This window comes from Hemiscyllium ocellatum, chromosome 7 (genome assembly GCF_020745735.1).
Source record: "Hemiscyllium ocellatum isolate sHemOce1 chromosome 7, sHemOce1.pat.X.cur, whole genome shotgun sequence".
Taxonomy (NCBI): domain Eukaryota; kingdom Metazoa; phylum Chordata; class Chondrichthyes; order Orectolobiformes; family Hemiscylliidae; genus Hemiscyllium; species Hemiscyllium ocellatum.
In genome coordinates this window covers 99,209,815-99,236,573 of record NC_083407.1, presented here as the reverse complement: position 1 = coordinate 99,236,573, position 26,759 = coordinate 99,209,815, and the positions used below count along the sequence as shown (strand labels likewise).

Genomic DNA, 26,759 nt, shown 5'->3' with positions numbered 1-26,759 from the left:
TTCTGCAAAATAGTCATCCAGCCACAAGAGAAAATAAAGTCCCTCATTCTGGTCGCTGAGTGTAAAATGGTCGGGGGAGGGGGAGCATGGTGCGACGGGGCTGGAATACAGATGAAACATTCACACCTCCTGGTATCTCACAAGCCCTCACCTACCCAACTGTTTCAGAAAGTTTTCACCTCTGACTCGACCCATGGGCCGCTCCTCGAGGTGCCGGGCTGAGCCAGCGAGGCCAGCTATTCACCCGGGAAAGTCATCTCTGCCAGAATCAGGTTCTGGGTGGAAGGTCCACAGTTGATCTCCCAGCTTCACAAGATAAGATCATGGGAATCTGAAATCTGTTGTGGTGGGGGCACTGGGGGGGGGGGGGGAATACTGAATGACTGGGGCTATAGTGTGTATACACACATGCACACACACACACACAGTAGCCCTATGCGTGTACGCACACACGCGTGAACATTGTTGATGTGACAGGGACACAGCTCTATTTGGAGCCAGCCCAGGCTCGGTGAGACCAGTTGTCCCATGGTGAGTACTTCCTTATGAGCCCTAACGTCCTCTCGGTCTGATGCCAGAGAGGGCTGAGTGGAACTGCTGAAAGGAAGTGAGGAGAAAGTGGCACCATTGGCTCCAGGTTGTCACCAGAGGAGACTGGCTCCGGGCTGAGTCACTGAGAATTGATGTTACACCATCCACCTCCATCACCGGGAATGCTCTGCCCCGACTGAGCAATGGAAGCTGCTTCAACAATAATGTCCGAAAGGGGGCTGTAAGTACTGTGGGGAAGGAAAGATCTACAGAATCATGGGGGAGGGGAAGGAAAGTGGGTAGCTCTTTGACTAAAAGGCTCAGTGGGCTGAATAGCCTTGTTTGGAGTTTATTGGTATAGTGAACACCAGGCATGACGGTCAAATTCAAGGTATCTCTGTGATTACCGTAACGGGACACAGCACCTTCACTGTCCTCCACTCCATCCCCTCCTGAGGTAAATTCCCAATTATTAAATATCAATATTATTAATAATGATCTGGGTGAGGATCAAACAGATTCTAGAGTATTAGCTTGCAGCCTGGTTAACTGATCAGCACATTTACACAGCTTGTAACACCCTGGTCGGGAGGCAACTAATGTCCTGACCATTAGGGTTTCTTCCTGTTTTATGCGACTTGAGGGACATTGACATTGCTGGCTGGGTCAGCATTTATTGCCCATTCTGTTTTGCCCCTGAGGAGGTGATGGTGGGGTGCTTGCGTGAATCACTGCTGTCCATGTAGTGTAGGTGCATCCACAGTACTGTGAGGGAGGGAGACCCAGCAAAACAGTGAAGGACAGCTACACTGTTCCAAGGCAGAGTGGTGTATGGCTTAGAGGTGTATGGTGGAATATGAAGATTCCAGATGAGTGTCTGGTCAGTGGTAACCCCCTAGAATGTAGACCGAGGGGATCCCGCAATGGTGACATTACTGCTTTGACATTTCTTGTGTTGGAATCACAGTGTCTGATAGTACGGGAGGCCCTTCAGCCCATCGAATGAACAAACTACACACTTAAAATCAATTCTGGCACACACGGGCATGAGAATTAGGAGCAGGAGGAGGTAGCAGGAGCAAGTGGTTGAGTGGAGATCTGGGAAAGTATTTCCTCACCCAGAGGACAGTAGAAATATGAAATGTGCTGCCCGAGTGGGTGATGAAGGATGGTTCTCTCACAACATTCAGGGGGCAATGTGGATATGCACTTAAAATGCCTGGCCATTGTAAGCTACAGGATTAGTGTAGTTAGTTGGTCAGCATATACATGGTGGGCCGAAGGACCTGTTTCTACATCGTATGACTCGATGACCGTAGCCGTTCAGCATCTCGAGTCTCAATGAAGTCAGGATTGAACTGGTCGTGATCTAAACTCCATTCTCCTGCCTAATTCCTGAATTCTGATTGATTTGAAATCTATCGAACTCAGCCCGGAACATATTCAATGTCACAGCCTCCACTGGGAAGAGAATTCCACAGCTTCACAAACCTCAGAGAGGGGAAATTCCTCCTCACCCACACCTTAGCAGCACGGTGGCTCAGTGGTTAGCACTGCTACCTCACAGTGCCAGGGACCTGGGTTCGATTCCCACCTTGGACAACTGTCTGTGTGGATTTTGCACATTCTCCCAGTGTCTGTGTGGGTTTCCTCCCCCAGTTCAGAGACATGCAGGTTTGGTGAACTGGTCATGCTAAATTGCCCATCGTGTTCAGGGTCGTATAGGTTAGGTGTATTAGTCAGGGCTAAATGTAGAGTAATAGGGTCGGGGAATGAGTCTGGGTGGGTTACTCTTTGGAGGGTTGGTGTGGACTTGTTGGGCCGAAGGGCCTGTTTCCACATGGGTACAGATTCTATGATTTATCTTCAAACGGTCCCCACTCGTTCTGAACCCCTCTACAAGGGGAAATATAATCTCAGCAGCTACCCTCTCTAACCTCCTCGGAAACACGTGCGTTTCAATAAGGTCATATCTCATTCATCTAAACTCCAAAGGGTGCAAGGCCTGGTCAACACTCATTTCTTCAGGAGTCAAACCCTTCAGAATTTGAGAACCAAAGCTGTCTCATAGAAACAGCCCGCACTTCACCAGGCCCTGGATTGTAAAAGCAGTTAGGGTAACGTTGATGATAAAAGTCTTGCTAATCTTTCAGAAAGTCGGACTGGTGTTTTCCTCCTTTGGCCGTTGCCAACAGATTGCAAACTGCACAAGACAGAGACAAGGTCAGAGGGACAAGGAGATAACAGTTCGGGAGGATAGCCAATGGGAGAGTTAGTTTCAAAAAATCCCACTGTCCCGAGACTTCCCTGGTACTGACTTCACAATCCTGTTCCCCTGAGCACACCCCCGCCCCCCCCCCCATCAAAGCCGATCAGTGCACCCTGGTGCACCGCCTGTACTGGTTGTCTGATCATCTCTGCCCCTTCTAAAGTTGGAACCTTCTCAGCCCCAGTTTGCAAAGGAATGTTATGCTTGGAGCAGAGTTTCTACAGGAGGCCGATGTTCAGCAGTTTTGTAAAAGCTGCATATTGCCAGTCCATTTTAAGTCAGTCAGTCAGCAGCTGTCTGCACGAGCATTTCAAAGCAGGGCAGCTTCTCAATGAAGTTTGGCAGAACTGGGCCAGTGCATTTGCAGGTATTTTTAACAATTCCATAAGAGGAGTGAATTGTTTGAACTTAGCATCAGTGTTTGTCAAATCCACATTGCTTTCACAGAAGGGAAAAGCAATGCTTTTTTCAGTTTGATACAATGGATAACAGACCATCACTCTCGTACCAGCTCCCTCACACATCATGCACACTGACTCACTCTCACACATTGACACCCCCAGACACACACCCACACACTTACACACTCCCTACACATACTCATCCGCCCCTACACATACACACACACACACACACACTACTTACATGATATTTCCCCTATTCACATACTCCCTACTCACACTCACTCACACTCCCCCACTCACACACCTCCTAATCACACTCCCCCACTCACTCACACTTCCCTTACTCACACGCACTCACACACCCCCTACACACTCACACGCCCCCATGCACTCACACGCCACCTACACACACTCAATCACACCCACACGCCCCCATGCACTCACACACCGCCTACACACACTCATTCACACACACCCCCACACACACACACCCCTCCACACACACTCACACCCCACCACATACACACTCACACCCTCCCACACACACACTCACACCCCCCCCACACACACACACACCCCAACACACACTCACGCCCCTACTCACAAACACCACCTACACACACTCACTCTCACTCCCCCACTCACTCACTCCTCTCACACTCACTCACTCTCACACCCCACTCACTCACTCCCCCTACTCACACGCTACTCATACACAACCCCCGTCCTGAGTGCGAGGCACCATTAATTAGCCAGCTGATTTTCTGAACTAAGTGAGAATCGTGGTATTAAATTAAAACTGTCAGCACCAATTACGTTGAAGTGGAATTCTGAAGAGAACTCATCTTTAGCCTCTTAAGTCCCATTGACTTTTGGAATTATAAACAAACTAGGAGTGTCAGCCACCCATGTCGTACATTTGTAGTCTGCATGTTCCCTACTGCAGTAATTCCAACCAGAATTTCTCTTCAAGAGCATGAACATTTACTCGATAACTGTCTGCTTGAGAAGCAGCCTATAGTCCAGTCACCTACTGCAACAGGAACAGCCCCAGTTGGGAGCGGCTAGAGTTAAAGTCTCACTCACTTGGGCAAGGTCACTCTCTGCCCCGATTATAGGGAGCTGCTTGCATTACCCTGGCACTATTGGTGGTACAAACCGAGCATTTGTAAGTTGCTAAAACTGAAGAAAGTACTTTCTGTGCCATTTCCTGATTACAGTGATCACACCCATCGCCCTGTGCTCACTAACGCCAGGTTCCATCACAAATCTCTGACCTCTAACCACCCCCTCCCCCCCTCCCTGGCTTCCGCAAACCCCTCCCTCTCTCTGCATGTCCCTCTCCATCTTCCGTCACCCCCTGCAAGACCCCTGCCCTCCTCCAGTTCTGGACTCCCATCATAATCCCCCACCCTCGCCCCATGCACCTGCCCCCACCCCCCCCCCGCGCCCCCACCACCCCTAGAACCACTGACTGCTGCACTACCAAAGGCGGCAGCACCACCACCCCAACCCGTCCGCCTTGCTCTGCTCTCCGACACACGACTTAAAACCCACCCCATGGACCAGGTTTGTGGACGGACCATGTGCCCAAAACAAAATTGCGCCTCAGTAGCAGCTCAGAGCATTTTGCCATCTAAAAGACGCTACGTGAATGCAGGTTGCTGTCGAGACATTAAATCACCTCAACACGCGCTCGTTCCACGATAAGACTGATAAGGTACCTTTGCGTCTCACGTCAGAGTCCCACTGCACCGGCTGAAGTGGGGAGGAGGGCGTGGTGGGGTTTTTTTTGTGTTTGTTTACCTCTGCCGACCATGAGAGATTGGCACCCACGCCCCTCTTCGGCATCGGGGAGGAGGTGGCAGGGCAGCTGCAGGCCACTGCCCGCCAGCTCCATCCAGCAGTGGTCCTGCACAGCCTCACAGTGCCCGCGGCAAGGCACCTCCCGCTGCCGGGGGGGTCCGCACCTCGGTGCCAGCAGGCGGCAGAGGAACGGCGCCAGGCTGGGGTGGCAGCCGGAAGCCAGGAGCGCCCCCCAGCTCTGCGCCGCCTCCTGGATCTCCGCCACGCTGGCCTGATGCAGATGGTTCGGAAGCCGGACGCCCCCGGGGCCTAGTGGGCGGCAGAACCTCAGGGAGGGTGGCAGAGGGGCGCAGTTGGGGGGCAAAGGGGTTCCAGAGCCTGGCACGGCCTCCCGGAAATCTGGATCAGAAGCCTTAGTGGAGGTTAGTAAATCTAGCTTAGCTCCGAGGTCAGCGGTGACAGCAGCAGTAGCAGCAGTAGCAGCAAGGGCACCCAGCACACCATTAGTCACATTCTGATTAAACACCAGCATAATAGCACGGCTTGAATTATCCAGTACTATCCCATCATGCTTAGAGTGATCACTGGCGCTCGGAGCGCTGAGAGGTGATTGGCCGTCACTCCGGTTCCCACCCTTCCCGGAGACCATTTTGTGGCCACCTCCTACAGCATCATGGGATAGCTGATTAATCAAAGGCCCAGCTCTCAGCGGTGACGAGCGGGGGGCTTCATGCACTCGATGGTCTGTCCGCGGGCTTCCTCCAGCAGCAGCCAAGCCGTCTCCTGCCGTCGCCTCCCAGCCATCTTCCCGGAACCTGGACGCGGTGCCCGAGCCAAACTGCCCGCCCTCCGGCGACCCGCCGCCCGTCGGATTAGCCGACCGCCGGTTAGCAGGCTGCGCCGCCGTCCCTAGGGCGCTACCTGGACAGTGGGGGCCACAGGACGGCTTGGAGGAGGGGGCGGCCGTGGTAACGCTGATTGAGTCCGAGTCCGGGCGGTGAGGAGTCGCCAGGGCGGAGGGCGAGATGGTGTAGGACAGGGAGGCATTGAGCGAAGGAGAGGAGGATTCCGAGGAAGACGACGCCAATGACGATGCCTCCTCTGTGGTCAAGGCCCGACCTACAGGCCCGACAGCTGTCCCCAAACGCTCCGTCTGACCTCCGCCGGTCGCAGTAGGCCCCGGTGGTGTGTCAGCCTCAGTGAGGGCTGGAGCCGGGGTCGCCGTTCCGGAAGCTTCTCCCGCCGCCAGGGTGGACCCTGCGAGCGGCGTCCCCGCTTGGACCGTGGAATTCAACGCGCCGTCCCAGGCACCCTCCGTCGCGTTGAGTGCCCCTGTGACAGGGTTGCTCCCCCCTGGCCCCACGTGGGCATCGCCGAGCTGAGTGGTCACTTCCTCTCCCTCCGGCTTGCCCACCCACTGCTCGTTGGTGAGCGGAGTGGTCCCTGTGATGTCCGCTCCGTGCTGGGGTCTGGGCGGGTGCCCCTTGAAGGTGGAGGTGACCTGTCGCGTGGTGATGGTGGGCACCGTCGTGGTCGGCTTCTTGGCCCCGAACCAGTTTAACCAGCAGCGGGCCTGGGGGAGAGCTCCCCAGATCAGGCAGAGCAGCACAAGCTTTGCTGCTGTACTCATTGCAGTCTGTGAAGGCGAGCCACACTGTACTGAGAGAGCTGGTGTTAGTACTGAACGTGTCCCGCACTGAACACACCCGCTCCCCCGCGCCCCATTCACACTATAAAAACCACAGCAGGAGGTGGGGCTGGACCCCTCTCGTTGGGAGGCTGCTCGTCATTGGCTCCCTGCGCTTGGCGTTCCCGGGACAAGGTTAATGAGTTTCATACAGAGCTGGGCTTCTATTCACACACAACGCACTCAGCAGAAAGGCAGCAGACTGAGCCAATCTTCTGCTAACAACTTGGCCACAGTCCCACTGACAATTAGGAATACCTTCTCTCTCCGTTTCTGCATCTGTTCCCAGACTGAATTCTTTGGAGTGATTTGCAGTCAATGTGGCTTCAAACCTCTCTCAGTAATCTCCGCCCCACCACCCCCCCTTTCGCGAAGTTCCGGCACACGCCCACAGAGACAGATACACACAGACACAGACACGCGCACACACACAGACATGCACAGAGACACACACACAGAGACTCACACCTAGTCAGAGATGCACACAGACAGAGACACATGCACAGACATAAACAGATACACACACACACACACACACACAGACGCACAGTCAGAGAAGCATACAGAGACACACACACACACACAGATATACACACACACACTCACACACACAGGGACAACACACACAACCACAGATACACACACAGATACCATAACGACCATCCCCTCATCCCTTTGAATTAACTTTCCCACTTCCTACTTCAAAAGCCAAGCCCCTCTCCTCACATCCTGAACTATGTGCTGCCTGTACTTGCTCTCTCGTATCAAACAGCAGCAGCTCCCAGTGTCAGAGCTCTACCTCCTCCCCCTCCAGCAAACATACGCCCTGTTTGAAGGTGATAACACACACACACACACGGAGCTCTCTGCACTGGGATACCAGCTCGGTTAACTCCGGCCAACCGGTAGCGACCTCCCATGTGGCCCTCGGGTGCCTGCTTCGAGGTGTTGCTGCCTGAGAGTCTGTCAGGTCTCCCCACACATATAACAACCAGCTGGCTACCTTCCACCGGAGAATGGCTTGTATTTGCCTAACAATCTGAAGGCCCCCCCCCCACCAAAGTACTTGACGTCCAGCGAAGGCCCTGCAAGTGGTGCAGAAATCACAGCAGCCAAAGTGTGCCCAGCAAGCTGCCATTACCAAGCGAGATTATCTGCGAGGTAGATATTGGCCTGAGACAGGGGGAAAGCGCTTTGTGCTTCTGTAGGATTAAACCCAGACCTCTTCAACCAAGGCAAATCACCGAAAACGTTCCAAATAACATCAGGCAATGGCTTGGGCTCTTGGCGAGAGGGTGAAAAACAGGGGCTGGGGTGATGGATAAGCATCCAATGTGGATACAAAATGCAAAAGAAACTACTGTCTTCCACAAGATTATAATTTTTCAATCCATTCCACTTGGACCCTGTGAGAGTGTTGTGGTACATCCTCCTCTGGACCAGAAAGAGTCTGTATTGCCCATGCCATGTTACCTAATAGCTACAAGTATTCCTATTCCTAACAGCTCACACAGTCACCTCAGAGTTACAGATTGTGTGCGCGTGCTTAGGTCCCAACCTGGAGATGTAGCAGGGCCCTTCCAGTGCAGGACTGAGGGTGTGCTGCATTGTCCCAAGGGGCTGTTTCTTTTTAAATGGGAACAGGGCAAGAAAGCAGAGGTCCCAGTTCCCCTCCCAGGTGAACGTAAATAACCCCATTGCCGCGCTTTCAGGAAAAGAGCAGAGAAACTCTACCCAGTCCCCAGGCAGGTACTTACTCCTCGACCAACAATGAATGAGAAATAGGATCACAGTGTGTGTGTGTGTGTGTGTGTGTGTGGAGGATCTCGCTGTGCATAAAATGGCTGCCACAATCCCCACACCACCACAGTGGCTGCATTCTGAAGTAATCTCCTCTCGGCCGTACAACACCACAGGTGTGCTGAGGGTGCAAAAGGTTCAACAGAAATGAAGTTCCTTCGCTTCCCGACTGCCATCAACAGGGGTTTTTTTCTGAGGTATCACCTCCTCATTAATTAAGCGTTTTATTTTCCTCGTCTATTCCTCCCCTCATTCCCTCCATTTCACCAAATCATCACCTAACCTTTGATGCAGAGGTCTTTTGAAGGCTGGCTCACTTGAACGATGAGTGAGAGAAAAACCACATTTGGTGGGACGGTATCCCAGGAAGTATCAGAACAGCCATTTCAAAACCAGGGAGTACAGAGAGAGAGAAAAAGAGATAAAGAGGAACTAGCTGCACTACGCTTGCAGGGACTGGCACAATATAATGGGCTGAATGGTCTCCTTCCATGGTATAACCACTCTCTGATGGTGTGCAGAGAGAAGAGGGAGTGTGTGAGAGAGAGAGAGAGAGAGAGAGAAAGAGATGGGGACCGGAAAGAATGGAGAATGGAGAGGATGGAAAAAGGGAATGGAGAGAGGGATAGTGAAGGGAAGGAGGGGGAGAGATAAGGGGGATGGAGAGAAAGGGAGGAGATTGGCCAGGTAGGAGATCACAGAGTGAGAAGTGGGGGAGAAAGGGATTAGAGTGTGAGTGACAGGTGTGGAAGGAGGAGGAGGGAGAGCGGGATGGAGAAAGAGGAGAACGAGAGGTGTGGGAGAGGGAGGAGGGAGAGAGGGATGGAGAAAGAGGAGAAACTGAGGGTACAGCCAGAAATGAAGAGAAGAGAGGAACATAAGTGGGAGGGAAGGGAAAGGGAAGAGCTATGAAAGACCAAAGTGATGTGTGAGAGAGAGAGAGAGGAAAATCAGATCGTTCTAACATAGTGACATCTAATTTCTTAAACAAGAACCAAAATTACTGGAGAAACTCAGCAGGTCTGGCATCAGTAGTAGAGAGAAAGCAGAGTTAACGTTTTGGGTCCCGTGACCCTTCTTCAGAACTCAACATTAATTGCAATTTACTTTCTAGTGTTGTTTCAAAAAGGCTGCAGTTGCAGAGAGTAAAAGACAAACCATTCTGTGTAAATTGAAGGTGCAGTATCTGTTTGTATAATTGCCTTTTGCTCACTCCCTGCCCAAACATAGTGATTTGTAAACACTGATTGCTAGGCTCCGCGGCTACAGGAAATGGCAGAATTACAGGGACGGTTAATGAGCTGACTCTGAGATTACAAGCACTGATGATCGCACACACACACACACCCCCACCCCTAGACCCTGTCAGAAAGCAAATGAGAAGCACAACCGACATGCCCCGACACAGGTTCACAAGCAGGGGAAAGATGGCTGACAGTGATTCATTTCAACAAACCGCTCCAAGAATTTCGGGAGCACTTAGAGAGAAACAGTTTCATGTCAACACCCATTTGCTCTCACTTTTCATCTCGGCCGGTTTATATTTGTTTGATCTTTCCATTGACAAAGTCACCTTGAGTCTCGTGGTTGGTTGAGGCTCTCTCCGAGATTTTCAAGTGTGCCAGGGCCCCCATTCTGCTCCCAGAAAGCACTGCCTCGGCCCAGCCCAGGTAAGGGGCAAAATAACTCCCGACTCCTTCACATGCTCCTCCAGCCCCGCAGCTCGGATTCTCTCCTCACGGCACCTGAATGCGAGGCAGTAATAACCGAACGCAGTCCTCGGCCGCGTGGGAAGGTTAGATATTCCCTGGATGCTCCCTCACAGCAGGGTGAGTCTGCCATTGCTAGCTCTGCCCCTGGCCCTCTCCATCTCCATCTCCGAGTAAGGATACAGCCTGCTCCGTGCGGAATGCCCGGTTGGCATTTCAGTGCGACACCGAGGGAGTGCTGCACAGTCGGAGGCGCCGACATTCCGATAAGATCGGAAAGAGAACCTGCGTTTCCCACTTGTGAAACACCCCATCGTGCTACCCTGATGGAGAGCGTAGGAGTCCACCCCAGTATCCCGGACAGTATTTATCCCTCGGACACTGTAACCTGAGCATGGGTGATAAGCCAGGGCGAGCTGGTGGCTGAGTGATATTATCACCAGACTGTTAATCCAGGGCCCCAGCTCATGTCCTGGGGAACCGGGGTCACATTCTGCAGGCAGCGGAATTTGAATTTGATTTAAAAATCTGCAATGCAGAGTCTGATGTTGACCATGAACCGACTGTTGGGAATTCCCAATTGGTTCATGAATGTCCTTTAGGGAAAGGAACTGCCATCCTTACCCGGTCAGCTCTACATGTGAGTCCAGGCCTACCTACAGCAATGTGTGGTTGGCCCTAAACACTCAGGGGTCTACCCAGTGATGTCCTCATCCTGAGAATGATTATTAAAAAAAGACTGTGTTTGCTCCTGGACAGAATGGGAAGCACAGACTGGTTGATTATTTGGATAGACATAACAAGCTAGGCTATTGGGGTGGGGAAGCAGGGAGCTAGCATGGGGGTAATGATGACAGGCCAGTGCAGGTACAATGGGTCGAATGGCCTCCGTCAGCAGCAGTTCTGAGATTTTGAGACTTGCCCTCCCTTAACAGGACTCAAGGCAGGAGCATGATGCTGCAGCACGATTTCAGGCCCTGAGCAGCTGCGCTTTTCTCAAGTCTCCAATTGCTGTTGAGTATTGCTCTGTTTGTTCATGGTTTAATAAATACAAGCAACGCAGGGCATCTCAGTCTCATCCAGTGCACAATCCGTTCCACGTGGGAACAGCAGGAGAGTTGCCATGTCCTGGGATGCCGCGGACACCGGACACAGCACCGGCCCGAGCTCGGATTTCCAAGAACACAGAGAGTGCTGGAAAAACTCAGCAGGTCAGGCAGCATGCGGGAAGGAGGGAAGGCACAGTCAGCGTTTCACACCAGACAGGCTGAGCATTAAGTCAGAATGAAAGCCTTTTTTCGAGGGGGGGGAGGAGCAGGAAGAGGAGAAGGGGAGAGAGGGGGCACAGATAAGGGGGAGCTGGAGAGAGGGGCAGAGAGAAGGGCAAGAGCAGAGGGTGGCAGGGAGAGAGGGGGCAGGGAGAGAAAGTGGGGCAGGGAGAGAGGGGGGGAAGGGAGGGTGGGAGCAGGGACAGAGAGAGTGGGCGGAGGCAGGGAGAGGGGGACAGGGAGCGAGGGGGGCAGGGAGAGAGAGAGGGGGGCAGCGAAGGGGGGCAGGGAGAGGGATGGTCAGGGAGAGCGGGGAGGGAGGGAGAGAAGGGGCAGGGAGGGGGGGACAGGGAGAGAGAGGGGGCAGGGAGAGGGAGGCAGAGAGATCAGCGACAGGGAGGGGGGGCAGGGAGAGAGAGGGGGGGCAGGGAGAGAAGGGGGCAGGGAGAAAGGCAGGGCGGGGGGGGTCAGGGAGAAAGTGGGAGGCAGGGAGGGAGAGGGGGCAGGGAGAGAGGGGGCAGGGACAGGGGGAGGGCAGGGGGGGCAGGGAGAGAGGGGGCAGGGAGAGGGGGGGGCAGGGAGAGGGAGGGCAGGGAGAGGGGGGCAGGGAGAGGGGGGCAGGGAGAGGGAGAGGGAGGGAGGTGGTGTGGAGAGAGAGTGGGACAGGGAGAGAGAAGGGGGCAGGAGGAGGGGCGAGGAAGAGAGAGAGGGGGCAGGGAGATAGGGAGGGGGCAGGGAGTGAGGGGGGCAGAGAGAGAGGGGGCAGGGAGAGAGGGGGGCAGGAATAGAAGGGGCAGGGAGAGAGAGGGGGCAGGGAGAGAGGGGGGGATAGAGAGAGAGGGGGACAGGGAGAGGGAGGGCAGGGAGAGGGGGGCAGGGAGAGAGAGAGGGAGGGAGGGAGGTGGTGTGGAGAGAGAGTGGCACAGGGAGAGAGTGGGACAGGGAGAGAGAGTGGGGCAGGGAGAGAGAGTGGGGCAGGGAGAGAGAAGGGGGCAGGAGGAGGGGCGAGGAAGAGAGAGGGGGGCAGGGAGAGAGGGAGGGGGCAGGGAGTGAGGGGGGCAGAGAGAGGGGGGCAGGGAAAGGGGGGGCAGGGAGAGAGGGGGGCAGGAATAGAAGGGGCAGGGAGAGAGGGGCGGCAGGGAGAAAGAGGGGGACAGGGAGAGAGGGGGACAGGGAGAGAGGGGGACAGGGAGAGAGAGGGGGCAGGGAGAGAGGGGGACAGGGAGAGAGAGGGGGCAGGGAGAGAGAGGGGGCAGGGAGAGAGGGGGACAGGGAGAGAGAGGGGGCAGGGAGAGAGAGGGGGCAGGGAGAGAGAGGAGGCAGGAAGGGGAGGCAGGGAGAGAAGGGGCGGGGGGGCAGGGAGATAAGGGAGAGAGAGGGGGCAGGGAGAGAGGGGGGCAAGGAGAGAGGGGGGCAGGGAGAGAAGGGGGCAGGAAGAGAGGCAGGCAGGGAGGGGCAGGGAGAGAGGGGGCTGGGAGAGAAAGGGCACGGAGAGAGAGTGGAGGCGGGGGGGCAGGGAGAGAGAGGGCTGGGACAGAAGGGCAGGGAGAGAGGGGGCAGAGAGAGGGGGGCAGAGAGAGGGAGGGGGTGGGGAGAGAGAAGGGGGCAGGGAGAGGGGTTGGTGAGAGAGAGTGAAACAGGAAGAGAGAAGGGGGCAGAAGGAGGGGCCAGGGAGAGAGAGGGGGGCAGGGAGAGAAGGGGAAGGGGGGCAGGGAGACAGAGAGGGTGGCAGGAGGAGAGGGGGGGCAGGGAGAGAGAGGGGAGCAGGGTGGTGGGGGGACATACACTGGGTTCCTGTGGAGGTGTAATCTAGTACAATAGCCCAGACAAACCTCATCACAGGCCACTCTGAATCTGCAGCATCAGGCTGTGATTCCCCTCACAGACAGGGAGCCCCTGTTCCAGAACACAGTGTCCCTGCTCTCCAGAAATAACCTCCGCCTTACTGCAGGACAAGAGGGGTCCCCATGAGCAATAGGGACAGCCAGCCACTGGGGGGTTACATGAGGAAGCCACCACTATCTATACAAAATAGGATTTTATTCTGCAAGGCAGGAAGGCGAAATGTTAACCGAGAAGCAAACTGAGATAGATCATTAAAGCGCTTGTGGAGATTCACTTGCTGCATTTTGATGGTGCCTTCACCACTCCAGGGCATACCCTGCTGTTTTCCAGCCAACGCAGCATTTCTGAAGTGCGGGATCAGTGACAGATCGTCTGGCCAATGTCAGAGCTTGTCCAAGACCAGCAAATGCCAAGCTCTCTGAGCCCAGGATACTCCTGGGTGGCTCTCCCCTCCCCACAGTTTCACAAAAATGTAAGAACCAGCAGCAAGAGGAGGTCAGTCAGTCCCTCGAGCCTGCTCCGCCATTTGATACGATGAAGACTGATCTCATCTCGGCCTCAACTCCCCTTCTCTCCCCACTCCCTGTCACCCTTCAACCCTTGCCTTGTTAACAATCTATCTCCTCCTTCAATCAACTCAATGTCCCAGCATCCACCGCACTCTGGGGGGAGTCCACTCCACAGCCTGACAACAACCCTTTGGGACAACTCATTCTTCCTCACTTTCGTTTGAATCCGCTACCCCTTGTCCTAAAATCCATGACATCTCAGTCTCGACTGGCCCAGAAGAGGGAACGTCCTCTCCATATCTACTTTGTCGATCCCACTGACCGACTTATGTCCCTCAGTGAGAGCTCGGCAAGCAAAGTGGGTGTGTGTGGGGAGTTTTTATTTTCAGTGAGGTTAAGGAAGGACAGATAATGTGTGCTGAATGTGAATTACACCCTGGAGCAAACGACTTGGGGAAGTTTACCTAAAGTCCAGTTTGCAATTTGAATCCCTCGGTAGACTGGAACTCTCATTCCCAGGCCATTCCTTGAATATTTTAGGAATGCTGGAGGTTTGCCAGTCTAAATCTATGCCAAGCACTTCCCTTTCTTTCCCTCCCATCGGAGCACATTTCAAATCGAGGCACTATCAGCTCAGTGTCCTGTGACTCCGTCCTGGGAAAATCCCACAGAACTGTGTACAGTTCTGGTCACCACATTACCAAAAGGATGTGGACGCTTTGGAGAGGGCGCAGAGAAGGTGTACGAGGATGTCGCCTGGTATGGAAGGTGCTAGCTATGAAGAAAGGTTGAATAGGTTAGGATTGTTTTCATTAGAAAGAAGGAGATTGAGGGGGGACCTGATTGAGGTTTACAAAATCATGATGGGTATAGACGGTGGATAGAGACAAGCTTTTTCCCAGGAGGGGAACAAGAGGTCACGCATTCAAGGTGAGAGGTGGAAAGTTTAAGGGGGATACACGTGGAAAGTACTTTACAGAGAGGGTGGTGGGCACCTGGAACGCGTTGCCAGCAGAGGTGGGGGAGGCAGGCACAGTAGATTCATTTAAGATGCGTCTGGACAGATGCATGAGTAGGTGGGGAGCAGAGGGATACAGATGCTTAGGAATTGGGTGACCGGTTTAGACAGTAGATTTGGATTGGGTTTACAGTTCCTGAGCTGTAAACTTTCTTTGTTCTTTGTTCTAACTCGCCGAGACCCTTCAGGGTTTGAAAGGAGGCTCCTACCTGACCAGCCATCAACCATCTATCAAACAGCAGAGAGACGAGGGGCAGGATTCCCTCATGACCTGTCCTGTCTGTCCATCTTCCTTCCCACCTTTCCAGTCCACCCTCCTCTCCGACCTACCACCATTACCCCCACCTCCATCCACCTATCCCCCCAGCCCCACCCAACCCCCCTCCCATTTATCTCTCAGCCCCTCATCCCTGATTGCCTGAAATGTCGATTCTCCTGCTCCTCAGATGCTGCCTGACCCGCTGTGCTTTATCCACTGCCACACTCTCAACTCTGATCTCCAGCATCTGCAGTCCTAACTTTGGCCCTAGAGGATATTGTGTGTCCCCGGTCAGGAGGAGGTGATGGTGTCATGGGATGTCAGTGGGTAGGCGATCCACACTCAAGTTCTCAGGGTGCAACCCTGCACTGTCTCAGGGTCAGGGGTCACCTGACGTCACTTTTGTCTGGATTGGCCAATCAGTGGCCAGAGGCTGAGTGTGATCTCAAAGCCAGAGGTCGCTGGAGGCACCTGGAGCCCAGAAGGAGCTTAGATCTTTCGCTCAGAGTGAGCAAGAAAGGAAAGAGTGCCCCCCCCTCTCTAAATGTGGCCCTTGCTCTCTGAATGCGGCACTCTCCCTCTCTGAGCATGGCACTCCACCTCTCTCCTAAAGTGCACCTTTTCCAAAATAAACGGTTATGGAGACAGTCAAACCCTGCTCCATCTCTATGCGATCACACTGACCAATCAGAACCTACCCACAGATCCGCAAGTGAAGGTTGACCGTTAACTGTTCTCGCTGCGTTGTCACATCAACATTTCCCTGGAGGTTTCATCACATGACTTCCTACCCCTCACAACCCAGCAGCACCCCGTCCCCCCAATCTTCGGTCATCCAACACGACCGAGCCCTATCGTCCGCTGCCTCCAAAAAACCCAATCGAAAAGCAAACAGGGTCTTCATTCTGTAAATGGAAGAGATTGCCTTGATAGCGAACAGACAAAATGATCACAAAGAGTTCTCATTCTTCTTGAATACGCGTTATAGAAAAATCACGCTTAACAGCACTAAAGGTGTTGGTGATGTAATTGCATTATAGCCAACACACTTTTTGAAAGTTTGTGATTCAGAAACAATGTCCCCAATTCATCAATCACGTTACAGCGAACGCGCGTTGACAGAATGCGGGTTATAGCAGAACAACCCGGACAAGTCCCTCTGCTTCTCAATGCCTCCCCTGATCTTTGCCTCAGGATTTGCTTGTTGCTGTTTTCAATTCTGTCAGGTTCCAGGGACAGCCCAGAGAGGCGGCAACACAAGCTGGCAGGAATGGCTGCATGTCACCCAGACTCATACAAGACAGAGCAGGGAGGGGAGGTCTCCCTCTGTTTACACAACAGATTTGCTGCTCATTTTGAAGACAAGAATGTCTGGTATCAAAATGTCTGGTGCGAGAACAATAATTAAGATAAAATGCACACGTGAGTCCCAGCTACATTTACAATAGTTGACAAAAATATTTCTGCACTGACAGACCAAGCCTGTGTTCCCTTTCACCAATCCTGGAATGCGCCTTGTGGACGTGACTTGCGCGGAATGTTTCATTATTAGGTTTACTCAATTAAGTATAACTTGCTCAGTTTGTGGAATGCCAGAGGTTTGTGACTGAAATATCCATTAAGACCTCCCAAATCCTAAGCCTAGATTCAAACTCACGTTGCAATAGAGGAAGGAGTGGCACAGTGGCTCAGTGGTTAGCCCTGCTGCCTCACTGTGCCAGGGACCCGGGTTCGATTCCAGCCTTGGGCGACTGTCAGTGTGGAGTTTGCTCATTCTCCCCATGTCTGCGTGGGTTTCCTCCCAAAGATGTGCAGGTTAAGGTGAATTGGCCGTGCTAAATTACCCATAGTGTTCAGGGACATGTGATTTAGCCATGGGGAATGCAGGGTTACAGGGATGGGTCTGGGGGGGAACGCTGTTCAGAGGGTTGGTGTGGACATATTGGGCCAAATGGCCTGACCCCACACCGTGGGGATTCTATATGTGCAGGTTAGGTGGATTGGCCATGCCAAATTACCCATAGTGTCGAGGGATGTGCAGCCTGGGTAGGCCAGCCTTGGGAAACGCAGAGATAGGGTTTGTGAGGTGAATCCAGATGGGATGCCCTTCAGAGAGTCAGTGCAGACTTGATGGGCCAAATGGCCTGTGGTCTGTCGGGACTCCATACCGCTGGCTGAGAGCTCTGCATTCCTCCACTGCTGGCTGCAGGAGCCACACCCACTGCCTTTCCCTTCTATCACTGGGTGTCCAAATTGTTTTGCACCGTGTTCCCATGAAAGGCCTCAGGACGGTTTGCCAACTCAAAGGCACTGATATTAACCGCAAAAGTTGTTTTGTGATTTCTGTGCACCACAACCAAAGCATGCAGACTATTAATCCACCCCTGCAAATGTGTTGCTGGTCAAAGCACAGCAGGCCAGGCAGCATCTCAGGAATAGAGAATTCGACGTTTCGAGCATAAGCCCTTCATCAGGAATGAGAGAGAGTAGCCAAGCAGGCTAAGATAAAAAGTAGGGAGGAGGGACTAGGGGGAGGGGTGATGGAGGTGGGATAGGTGGAAGGAGGTCAAGGTGAGGGTGATAGGCCGGAGTGGGGTGGGGGCGGAGAGGTCAGGAAGAGGATTGCAGGTTAGGAGGGCGGTGCTGAGTTGAGGGAACCGACTGAGACAAGGTGGGGGGAGGGGAAATGAGGAAACTGGAGAAATCTGAATTCATACCTTGTGGTTGGAGGGTTCCCAGGCGGAAGATGAGACAGGCCGCTTACTTGCGGAACGCTTCAGAGAACACCTCCGGGCCGCCCGGACCAACCAACCCAATCACCCCGTGGCTCAACACTTTAACTCTCCCTCCCACTCCACCGAGGACATGCAGGTCCTTGGACTCCTCCACCGGCAGAACACAACAACACGACGGCTGGAGGAGGAGCGCCTCATCTTCCGCCTGGGAACCCTCCAACCACAAGGTATGAATTCAGATTTCTCCAGTTTCCTCATTTCCCCTCCCCCCACCTTGTCTCAGTCGGTTCCCTCAACTCAGCACCGCCCTCCTAACCTGCAATCCTCTTCCTGACCTCTCCGCCCCCACCCCACTCCGGCCTATCACCCTCACCTTGACCTCCTTCCACCTATCCCACCTCCATCACCCCTCCCCCAAGTCCCTCCTCCCTACTTTTTATCTTAGCCTGCTTGGCTACTCTCTCTCATTCCTGATGAAGGGCTTATGCTCGAAACGTCGAATTCTCTATTCCTGAGATGCTGCCTGGCCTGCCGTGCTTTGACCAGCAACACATTTGCAGCTGTGATCTCCAGCATCTGCAGACCTCATTTTTTACACTTATAAATCCACCCCTCTTTGTTTTGTTGACTTTAGTGTAACACACGACAGCACAAAGGGATCTGGATGTCCCTCTACCTGAATCACAAAAGGTCTGCACGCAGCTACAATAAGTAGGAAGGCCAATGTTCCATTGGCCTTGATTACAAAGGGGCTGGAGTCTAAAAGAATGGAAGACTCGCTACCAATGTACAGTGCGTCGGTGAGATTATACCTGGACTACTGTGTGTAGCTTTGGTGTCTATGGAAACATGGGCTTGTACTGGAAGCAGTTCAGAGAAGACTCACAAGGTTGATACCCTGGGTGGAAGAGGTTGTCTTATGAGAAAAGTTATAGCAGTTCAGAAAGGCAGGAGGCCACCTTACGGAGATAACTGAGATTCTGAGGGGGCGTGACAGAGGAGATGCTGAGAGGCTATTTCTTCTAGAACTATAGGAGGCACAGCTGAAATATAAAAAGCTCTCCTAGCTAAGGGCAGAGATCTTTACCCCAGTGACCAGAGGAAACTGGGTCACCGCATTATAAACACAGGTAGATTTTTGACAAAGCAGTCATGGGGCAGAAAGAGCGATGTGGGCAGGTGGTGGTGTACTGGACATGTCACTGGACTAGTAATCAAGAACCCCAGATGAGTGCTCTGGGGATGTGGTTTTGAATCCCACCGTAACAGAGGTTGTAATTTGAACTCAATATGAATAATAATCTTGCCTCATGTAACCAATATTGATTTTTGTAAAATCCCATCTGATTCACAAATGTCCTCAGAATATTAAGCTTCCTAGAGAAGGAAATCTGCCATCGTTATTTGGTCTGGCCTACATGTGACTCCAGACCCATGGTAATGTGGTTGACTCTTAACTGCCCTCTAGAATGGTCAATAAATGCTGGCCCACTGAGTGATGCTCAGATCACCTGAATAAATGTAAATAGGCAGAAAAGTGGAGCTAAGGGCCACAGGCTTTGCTGAACTGCAGAGCAGGTGATGGGCCAAATGGCCAACATCTGCTGCTCCTGTTGCTTATGATGCTATGAAACATTTCAAAATATTTGACCAAACTTCAAAGCTGATCATAAGACAACTGGCACTGGGCTTACTCTGCACCCTCTGGGAATGAAATAATGGATGGAAAATAGGAACCACATGTAGAGATAAATTAATCACATGGAAATATTAACTCATTGTTCATATGTCAACAAGTTTGAGCTAGTGTTTGAGCTGGTCAGACAGAACTTTGAACATAATCAAACATTTCAATAACTTTCATGGGATTGTTAGCACTCTAAAATCTGACACCGTGTCAGACTAGGAGACATAAGGACAGGGGGCCAAAAGCTTCGTCAAAACAGAACAGATGTCTTGCATTTACACAGAGCTTACTGAGACCACCAGATACGTCAGAGCACTTTATAGCCAATGAAGTATAGTTGAAGTGTGGTCACTGGTGTGTAATGCAAATGGCAGCCATATTACATTCAACCAACTCCCACCAATGGCAAAGTGGTAATAACTTGATAACTGTTCTGAACTTTCTAATGTTGATTTGAGGATAGACATTGGCCAGGACTCTACGAGGACTTCGCCTCCAAAATAATCCTATGAAGCCCAGGCTAGAAGACAGAGCTTCGTTGAATCTCTTATGGAGGACATGGATTGGCGCCTGAATATTGAAGGATACAAAGCTTTGAGGGTGACAGGAAGCTAGGAAAAAGGTGTGGGTGAATCTGTTAATTAATGACTGTAATAGCACAAGAGATTGGGATGAGCTAGGTTTAGGAAATCACAATGGAGAAACAGTTTGGAGAGAAATGAGAATCGTCAAATACATGATGTAATTTATGGGATTGGCATCCTTAACTGTAACTACATAATAGGATATATTATGAAGAGAGAAAAGCAGAAGCTTGTTACACAACTAAGATAATAATTAGCCAAGTTTTTAGTCGACATATAGACTTGAGAAATCAGATAAGTAGAGGTAGCCAAGATGAGGAGTTCATTAAAGGGTTCTTGGGATAGTTTGTTCGAACAGTATGGTCTGCATCTAAAAGGACAGCAAGCTATTCTGGAGCTGAGAATGTGACAGGATTAGCTAATGAGTTCAGAGCAAAGGTGCCCCGAGGTGGCAGTGAGCATGCTATGATTGAAATTATATTCAGTTTGAAGGAGAGAAGAGTGGTTTTAAGACTAGTGTTGTAAACTTAGGTCATGGTAATTACACAGGAATGAAAGCTGAATTAGCTAAAGTGGACTGTCAACTTAGCTTAAAGGATATAGATTCAATGGCATAATGTAAGAAAATCATAAATAATTCATTTTCAAATAAAGAATAAAAACATTAGCCGAGTATTAATGATGAGAGATTGCAGAGCTCTAAGATACGGAGGGATTCTGATGCACCGGTCGCAAAAGACAAGTACAGCAAGTAATTAGGAAAGCGAATGGAATGCTATTCTTTAACATGAGGGGAACTGAATACTAAGATAGAGAGATTAGCCTTCAGTTGTATAGGGCACTGCTGAGACCACTCTGGAGCATTCTGTACAATACCGCTCTCATTATTTAAATGAAGGATATAGATTCATTGCCAATGGTTCAGAAAAGATTTAAAATGACTAACACCTGGAATGGGCAGGTTATTTTGTGAGGAAAGGCTCAATAGGTTAGACTTGTATCCGCTGGAGTTTAGAAGGGTAAGAAGGAACTTGATTGAAACAGCTGAAAATGTGTTGCTGGAAAAGCGCAGCAGGTCAGGCAGCATCCAAGGAACAGGAGATTCGACGTTTCGGGCATAAGCCCTTCCTGAAGAAGGGCTTATGCCTGAAACGTCGAATCTCCTGTTCCTTGGATGCTGCCTGACCTGCTGCGCTTTTCCAGCAACACATTTTCAGCTCTTATCTGCAGATATCACTTTTTCCACTTGATTGAAACATGCAAGGGGGAACTTGATGTGGTGAAAAGATGTTTCTCTTGTGGGAAAGATCCAGAACGAGGGATCCATGTTTCAAAGTGAAGCTAAGCCTATCTAAGTTGGCGATGAGGAAAATCTCTCTCTCACAGAAGGCCATCTGTCCTTGTAACCCTCCAGTTCCAAAATAAGGAAAAGGCTGAGTCCCTTATTATTTTTAAGGCAGAGGTGGGTAGATTCCTGAACAGCAAGGCTGGGGCGGAGTGGTCTTCCGTTGTTCTGAGTAGGGAGGAATGTGGAGTTATCAGACCAGCCACGGTCTTGTTGAATGGCAGAGTGATCTTGACGGGCCTAATCCTGTTCCTAATTCAAACATGAAGAGGTTATTTGCAATGGCCCATCAGTACTCCATCTGTGCCTCAGCCATGTTTGTTTTACGCACACCCTGGAGTGGGTCTTGAACCCAGCTAAGACCACAAGGGCCAGCTTTTAATGAGAGCTTTAGAAGGAAGGGGGAAAAGACCAAGAAGGCATTAGGATGGGAATTCCAGGACATACAGCCTAGACAACTGAAGGCATGACGTCAACAGAAGGAGACTGAGAGGGGAGGGTGTACTAGGGTCTCCAAAATGGAGGGACACGGATATTCCTGAGGCTTGTAAGACCGATGGATCGTCCAGAGATAAGGGGAGATGAGGTCATGAAGGGACACAAACACAACTCTGAGAATTTTAAATTCGAGGCGTTGCTGGACTGAGATCAACAAGCATGACACTGACCAGAACAAATCCAGAATTTGGAAAAGGCCACGTCAATGGAACTAAACTCTTCCACATGATAACAGAAGTACAAATCCATATTGTTCAGTGACCCACAAACATCTATTAATAAATCGTTTGCTCACAGTTAATTGGAAGGATAAGCACACAAAGATTATGGAAATTGAAATGGTAGCGGACATGAACACTCTTCTCTGACTAAGGTTTGTGGAGATAGGGAGGGATGAGTCAGTGGTGTACACCTTGAGATTTTCTCCCAAACTAACAAGACTTAAGGACTCAGTAGGAATCAAAGGAAATTGGGTCATTCGGTGCCGAATGTGTTACAGAAAGAAATATCCATACAGGAAAAACAATATCGGATTGAGACAGTAAGAAAGGAAAAATGAGGGGAGAAAATGACATTTCTTAAAATATCTAAGAACGATCCAATACCTCAAGGAATGAGTCCCCACTCAACAGATTTTGAGTGGTGGATATCAGCAATTCTCACCCTATCAGGTAGGTAATTGCTTACCAGAAATTACACCAAGATTAATTGGTAATTAAAAATGTACATGGAGCACGTTGCCAAAATTGCACTTCGTTGCCAATTTTGCCCATGGGCAGGGACGGTCATGTGTGTACTCATGCCCAAATGGCACGTGGCCGGTCACTCACAATGGCAAGGCTGCACGATGTGATGTCACTCACTGCCCACATATCATAGCGACTCACTCTGTCCAGTGCCTCTCCCTCACCCACGTCTCTACAACCTGCCTCCCCCATCCTTTTCCCTCTCCAATCCTCCCTCTCTCTCCAATTACAAATAAAACCTTGATTTGTCTAAAGGAGGCACCTTTCTTTTCCGGGTTCCAGTTGGTTGAGTGAAAACAGCTTCCTCACATATTGCCCCTCAGTCCAATATACCAATGTCATCTTGTTGAGAAACCTAAAAGGGTTTCAAACTCCAATGACCATTAAGGTCTCCGGGTCGAATAATATTTATTGGACATAGCTTTATCATGGGGATTTGTGTTCATACTTCCTCCACATGTGCACAAAAGATCATGTTTAGGCCAATAGGAGTTGAACCCTTGTTTTGGAATACACTTGAAAATATGTTACCTCAGTGTTTCATTTTCCACTTCATTTTGCACAACAATTTACATTACAGGAGAGAAAAGAGGCACAGGTATCTGCTACTGACTGAGCATTCGTTTTATGCTGTTTCACTTTTACAAACGTGACAAATCCTGAGTTTTCATTTTGAGCAGTTGTGGAAGTGGGGGAGGGGGTGCTTCCATTTTGAAAATGCCACCTCCCTCATTTACGTTCCCTAACGCCCTGCTGCATCTTTCAGGCTTTGGGAGTCTGCCAATGAGTGTTAATTTTACTGTTTCATTCGTACTTCTTTTCGTGGACCCGAAGAGGATTTTCGCTTTTACGAAAAACAGCGGAATTTTTCCCATATAAGTCACGCATATTCGCTTTACGCCATTTTCGGCTTGTGAAAGGTTTCCTGGGAGTGCTCTACTTTTGGGCAGTGGGGGGATACCTGTAATTGGTTGGCAAGTTGACAAAGATTGGTCAAGGTTTAGCTGTGGAGAAAGCAAGGGTGATCCTAAGGCACCCCAGGCTCCCAGGGAATGAAACAAATGGGTGGCACGGCGGCTCAGTGGTTAGCACTGCTACCTCACAACACCAGGAACAGAGATTCGATTCCAGCCTCAGGTGACTGTGTGGAGTTTGAACGTTCTCCCCGTGTCTGCGTGGGTTTCCCCTGCTTTCCTCTCACAGTCCAAAGATGTGCAGGTTAGATGAATTAGCCATGCTAAATTGCCCATAGTGTTAAGTGCATTAGTCAGGGGTAAGAATAGGGTAAGGGAATGGGTCTGGGAGGGCTACTCTTCGGAAGGTTGGTGTGGACTTGTTGGGCCGAAGGGCCTGTTTCCATACTGTACAGAATTTAATCAATGTTGGGGACAGTCTCTCCTTATCAGGGCTCCTAAGACAGTAAAATGAACACTCGTGGGCACACCCTCAAAACTCTTCCAGCCTGAAAGATCCAGCAGGGCATTCTGGAACGTAAACGAGGGAAGTGGCATTTTCAAAATGGAGGCACCCCCTACCCCACAACTGTTCAAAATGAAAATTCAGGATTTACCGCTAAGCCACCAGCACACGGTGTAGAATGGACTCAGACACTTGGCCTGTGAGGCTGCGCCAGCATCAGGGAAGGCCCAGGAAAGGGCTTTTGGAGGGCTAGTTTCCCAGCATGTGGTGGAGGCTGGTACAATTGCAACATTTAAAAGGCATCTAGATGTATATGAATCGGAAGGGTTTGGAGGGATATGGGCCAAGTGCTGGCAGGTGGGACTAGATTGGGTTGGGATATCTGGTCGGCGTGGACAAGTTGGACCAAAGGGTCTGTTTCTGTGCTGTACATCTCTATGACTCTAAGTGGCCTCACAGAACTTGTACAATCCCTGCAAGATGATGTCCCAGCTCAAAGCTCTGAACAATGCAGGCCTTCCTTATCTACCTGTGTCACAACTTTCAATGATCTATATATCTAGCTCTCTCTGAGAACCCTCCCCAGGACCCTACCATTAACCGTGGAAGTCCTGCTCTGGTTCATTTTACCGAAATGCAACACCTCGCATTTATCTAAATCAAACACCATCTGCCCATTGGCCCAATTGGTCAAGATCCTCTTGCAATCTTTGATAACCTTCCTCACTGTATACTCTCCCATCAATTTTGGTGATGATGTGGAGGTGCCAGTGTGGGATTGGGTGGACAAAGTTAAAAAAATTGGTGTCATCTGCAAACATATTAACCATGATCTCAGTAATAGTTGGTATAAATGACAAACAGCAGTGGACCCAGCACCAATCCCTGTGGAACACCACTGGTCACAGGCCTTCAATCTGAAAAATACAACTCTCCACCATCACCCCCAATCAGGTCTGTTGTGGGTTTTTTTCTGGATAACTGCCATGCCCCTTCCTTTGATCCAACGCTATGGCTAATATCCTTTGTAAGCTATGGTTTGGCCAGCTTCCTGTTTCACTTTTGCACAGAAAGGAACAGACAATTGTTAAGCTTTTCCACTGTCATCATTTTAAGTAATTTTCACCAATGTGTCATTGCCAACTACAGCCTCATACTGTTGTATTTTTCTCTATTGAGATTCAGGACCTTAGTCTCCAAAACCAACTATATCACTCTTCACCCTGATGAAGAATTCGATCATATTATAGTAACCAAATGGCCTCACAAAGGTTAGATTGCCAATTATTCCTTTCTCACAATAGGGTGGTACAGTAGCTCAGTGGTTAGCACAGCTGCCCTCTGAGTGCCAGGGACCCAAGTTCAATTCCAACCTCAGGCAATTGTCTGTGTAGAGTTTGTCAGTTCTCCCTGTGTCTGCGTGGGTTTCCTCTGGGTGCTCCAGTTTCCTCCAAAGGTGCGCAGGCTAGGTGGGTTGGCCGTGGTAAATTGCCCATAGAGTCCATGGATGGGTACATTAGCTGGATAGGGTGGATCTGGGTGAGAAGCTCTTCAGAGGGTCGGTGTGGACTGGATGGGCCAAATGGCCTATTTCGACACTGTAGGGATTGTATGAAAACCAAAATCTAGGTCGGCCTGTTTTCTTGTTGGTTCCTCAATTTTCTTCTTATCCTCAAAACTATTCAAAATGGCGCTGGATTGTGGCCTGAGTGGAAAAGCCTTTCACAGTATTTTGCTGTGTTTTCCTTTGTGAAATACACGTGACAATAAAACTATTCATGCAATCATGCATTTGTACAGAAAACCATTCTATACACCCTCCTCGCCGGTGGTATTATTATTAATTTCATTTGTCGAATCGGTAAGCAGATAAATCCTCAGTCAGTCCGTTATAGTCTGGGCTGACCTGGATCGTCAAGCAACTCGGAGGGAAGAATGCTATTTTGTCTTGGCCTACACCAGGCATGTTCAATCGTGCAAAACCTGTTCAGAACCACACAACCCTCACTCTCCACCTTTCACAGCTTTGGCAATCCTTTCTTCAGAATTTCACTGTCTTTCAGAAAGGATGTCAAACCGATGCTCCTGCCTGTCCTACTGGATAGACGTCAACAACCACCTGCATTTATAAAGCGCCTTGCACAATGCTAACCATTCCCCTTGCGGGAGTGTCATCGAAGAGGCGAAAGGTCCCAGGGCAGTATTTTGAAGGAGGATGGGGGAGACCTCGGTTTATCCCTCAACCAACATGACCCAGTTGTCAGCTTACAGCAGTGTGTGGGGTCAAGCTGTGTGCAAACTGGCCTTCGCATTTCATACCTTGCAACTGTGACTACAGGGAGCTCTTCCACAATGCAATGGTCGCATTCTCGAGCAACCCCGTGTTATAGAAAAATCACACTTTAAAAACAGCACTTCAAGTGTTTTGATGTAATCGCATTACAGTCAACACATGTTTTAAAGGTTCACACTTTAGAAACAATATCCCCAATTTGTCAATCGCGTTAATAAAATGTGCGTTACAGCAGGATGATATGTACATTTTAAGGATTAGATTAGATTCTCTATAGTGTGGAAACAGGCCCTTCAGCCCAACAAGTCCACACTGCCCTTCCAAAGAGAACCTCACCCAAACCCATT

General features: G+C 50.7%; 1 protein-coding gene across 3 annotated transcripts in view; it reads right to left on the bottom strand.

Moving 5' to 3' along the window:
• col18a1a (collagen type XVIII alpha 1 chain a) overlaps positions 1-26,759 on the bottom strand; it is a 307,944-nt gene that overhangs the window by 155,171 nt on the left and 126,014 nt on the right. Inside the window, exon 1 of one of the 3 annotated variants that reach the window (XM_060827578.1) lies at positions 5,932-6,901. The exons of 1 other annotated variant lie outside the window; for it this stretch is intronic. In XM_060827578.1, the coding sequence (XP_060683561.1) occupies positions 5,932-6,640 (709 nt within the window). In that variant the 5' untranslated portion in view covers positions 6,641-6,901. Of the gene's footprint in view, positions 1-4,928; positions 5,837-5,931; positions 6,902-26,759 lie in introns of those variants that run through there. One more of the 3 variants, XM_060827579.1, reaches the window with a different exon arrangement.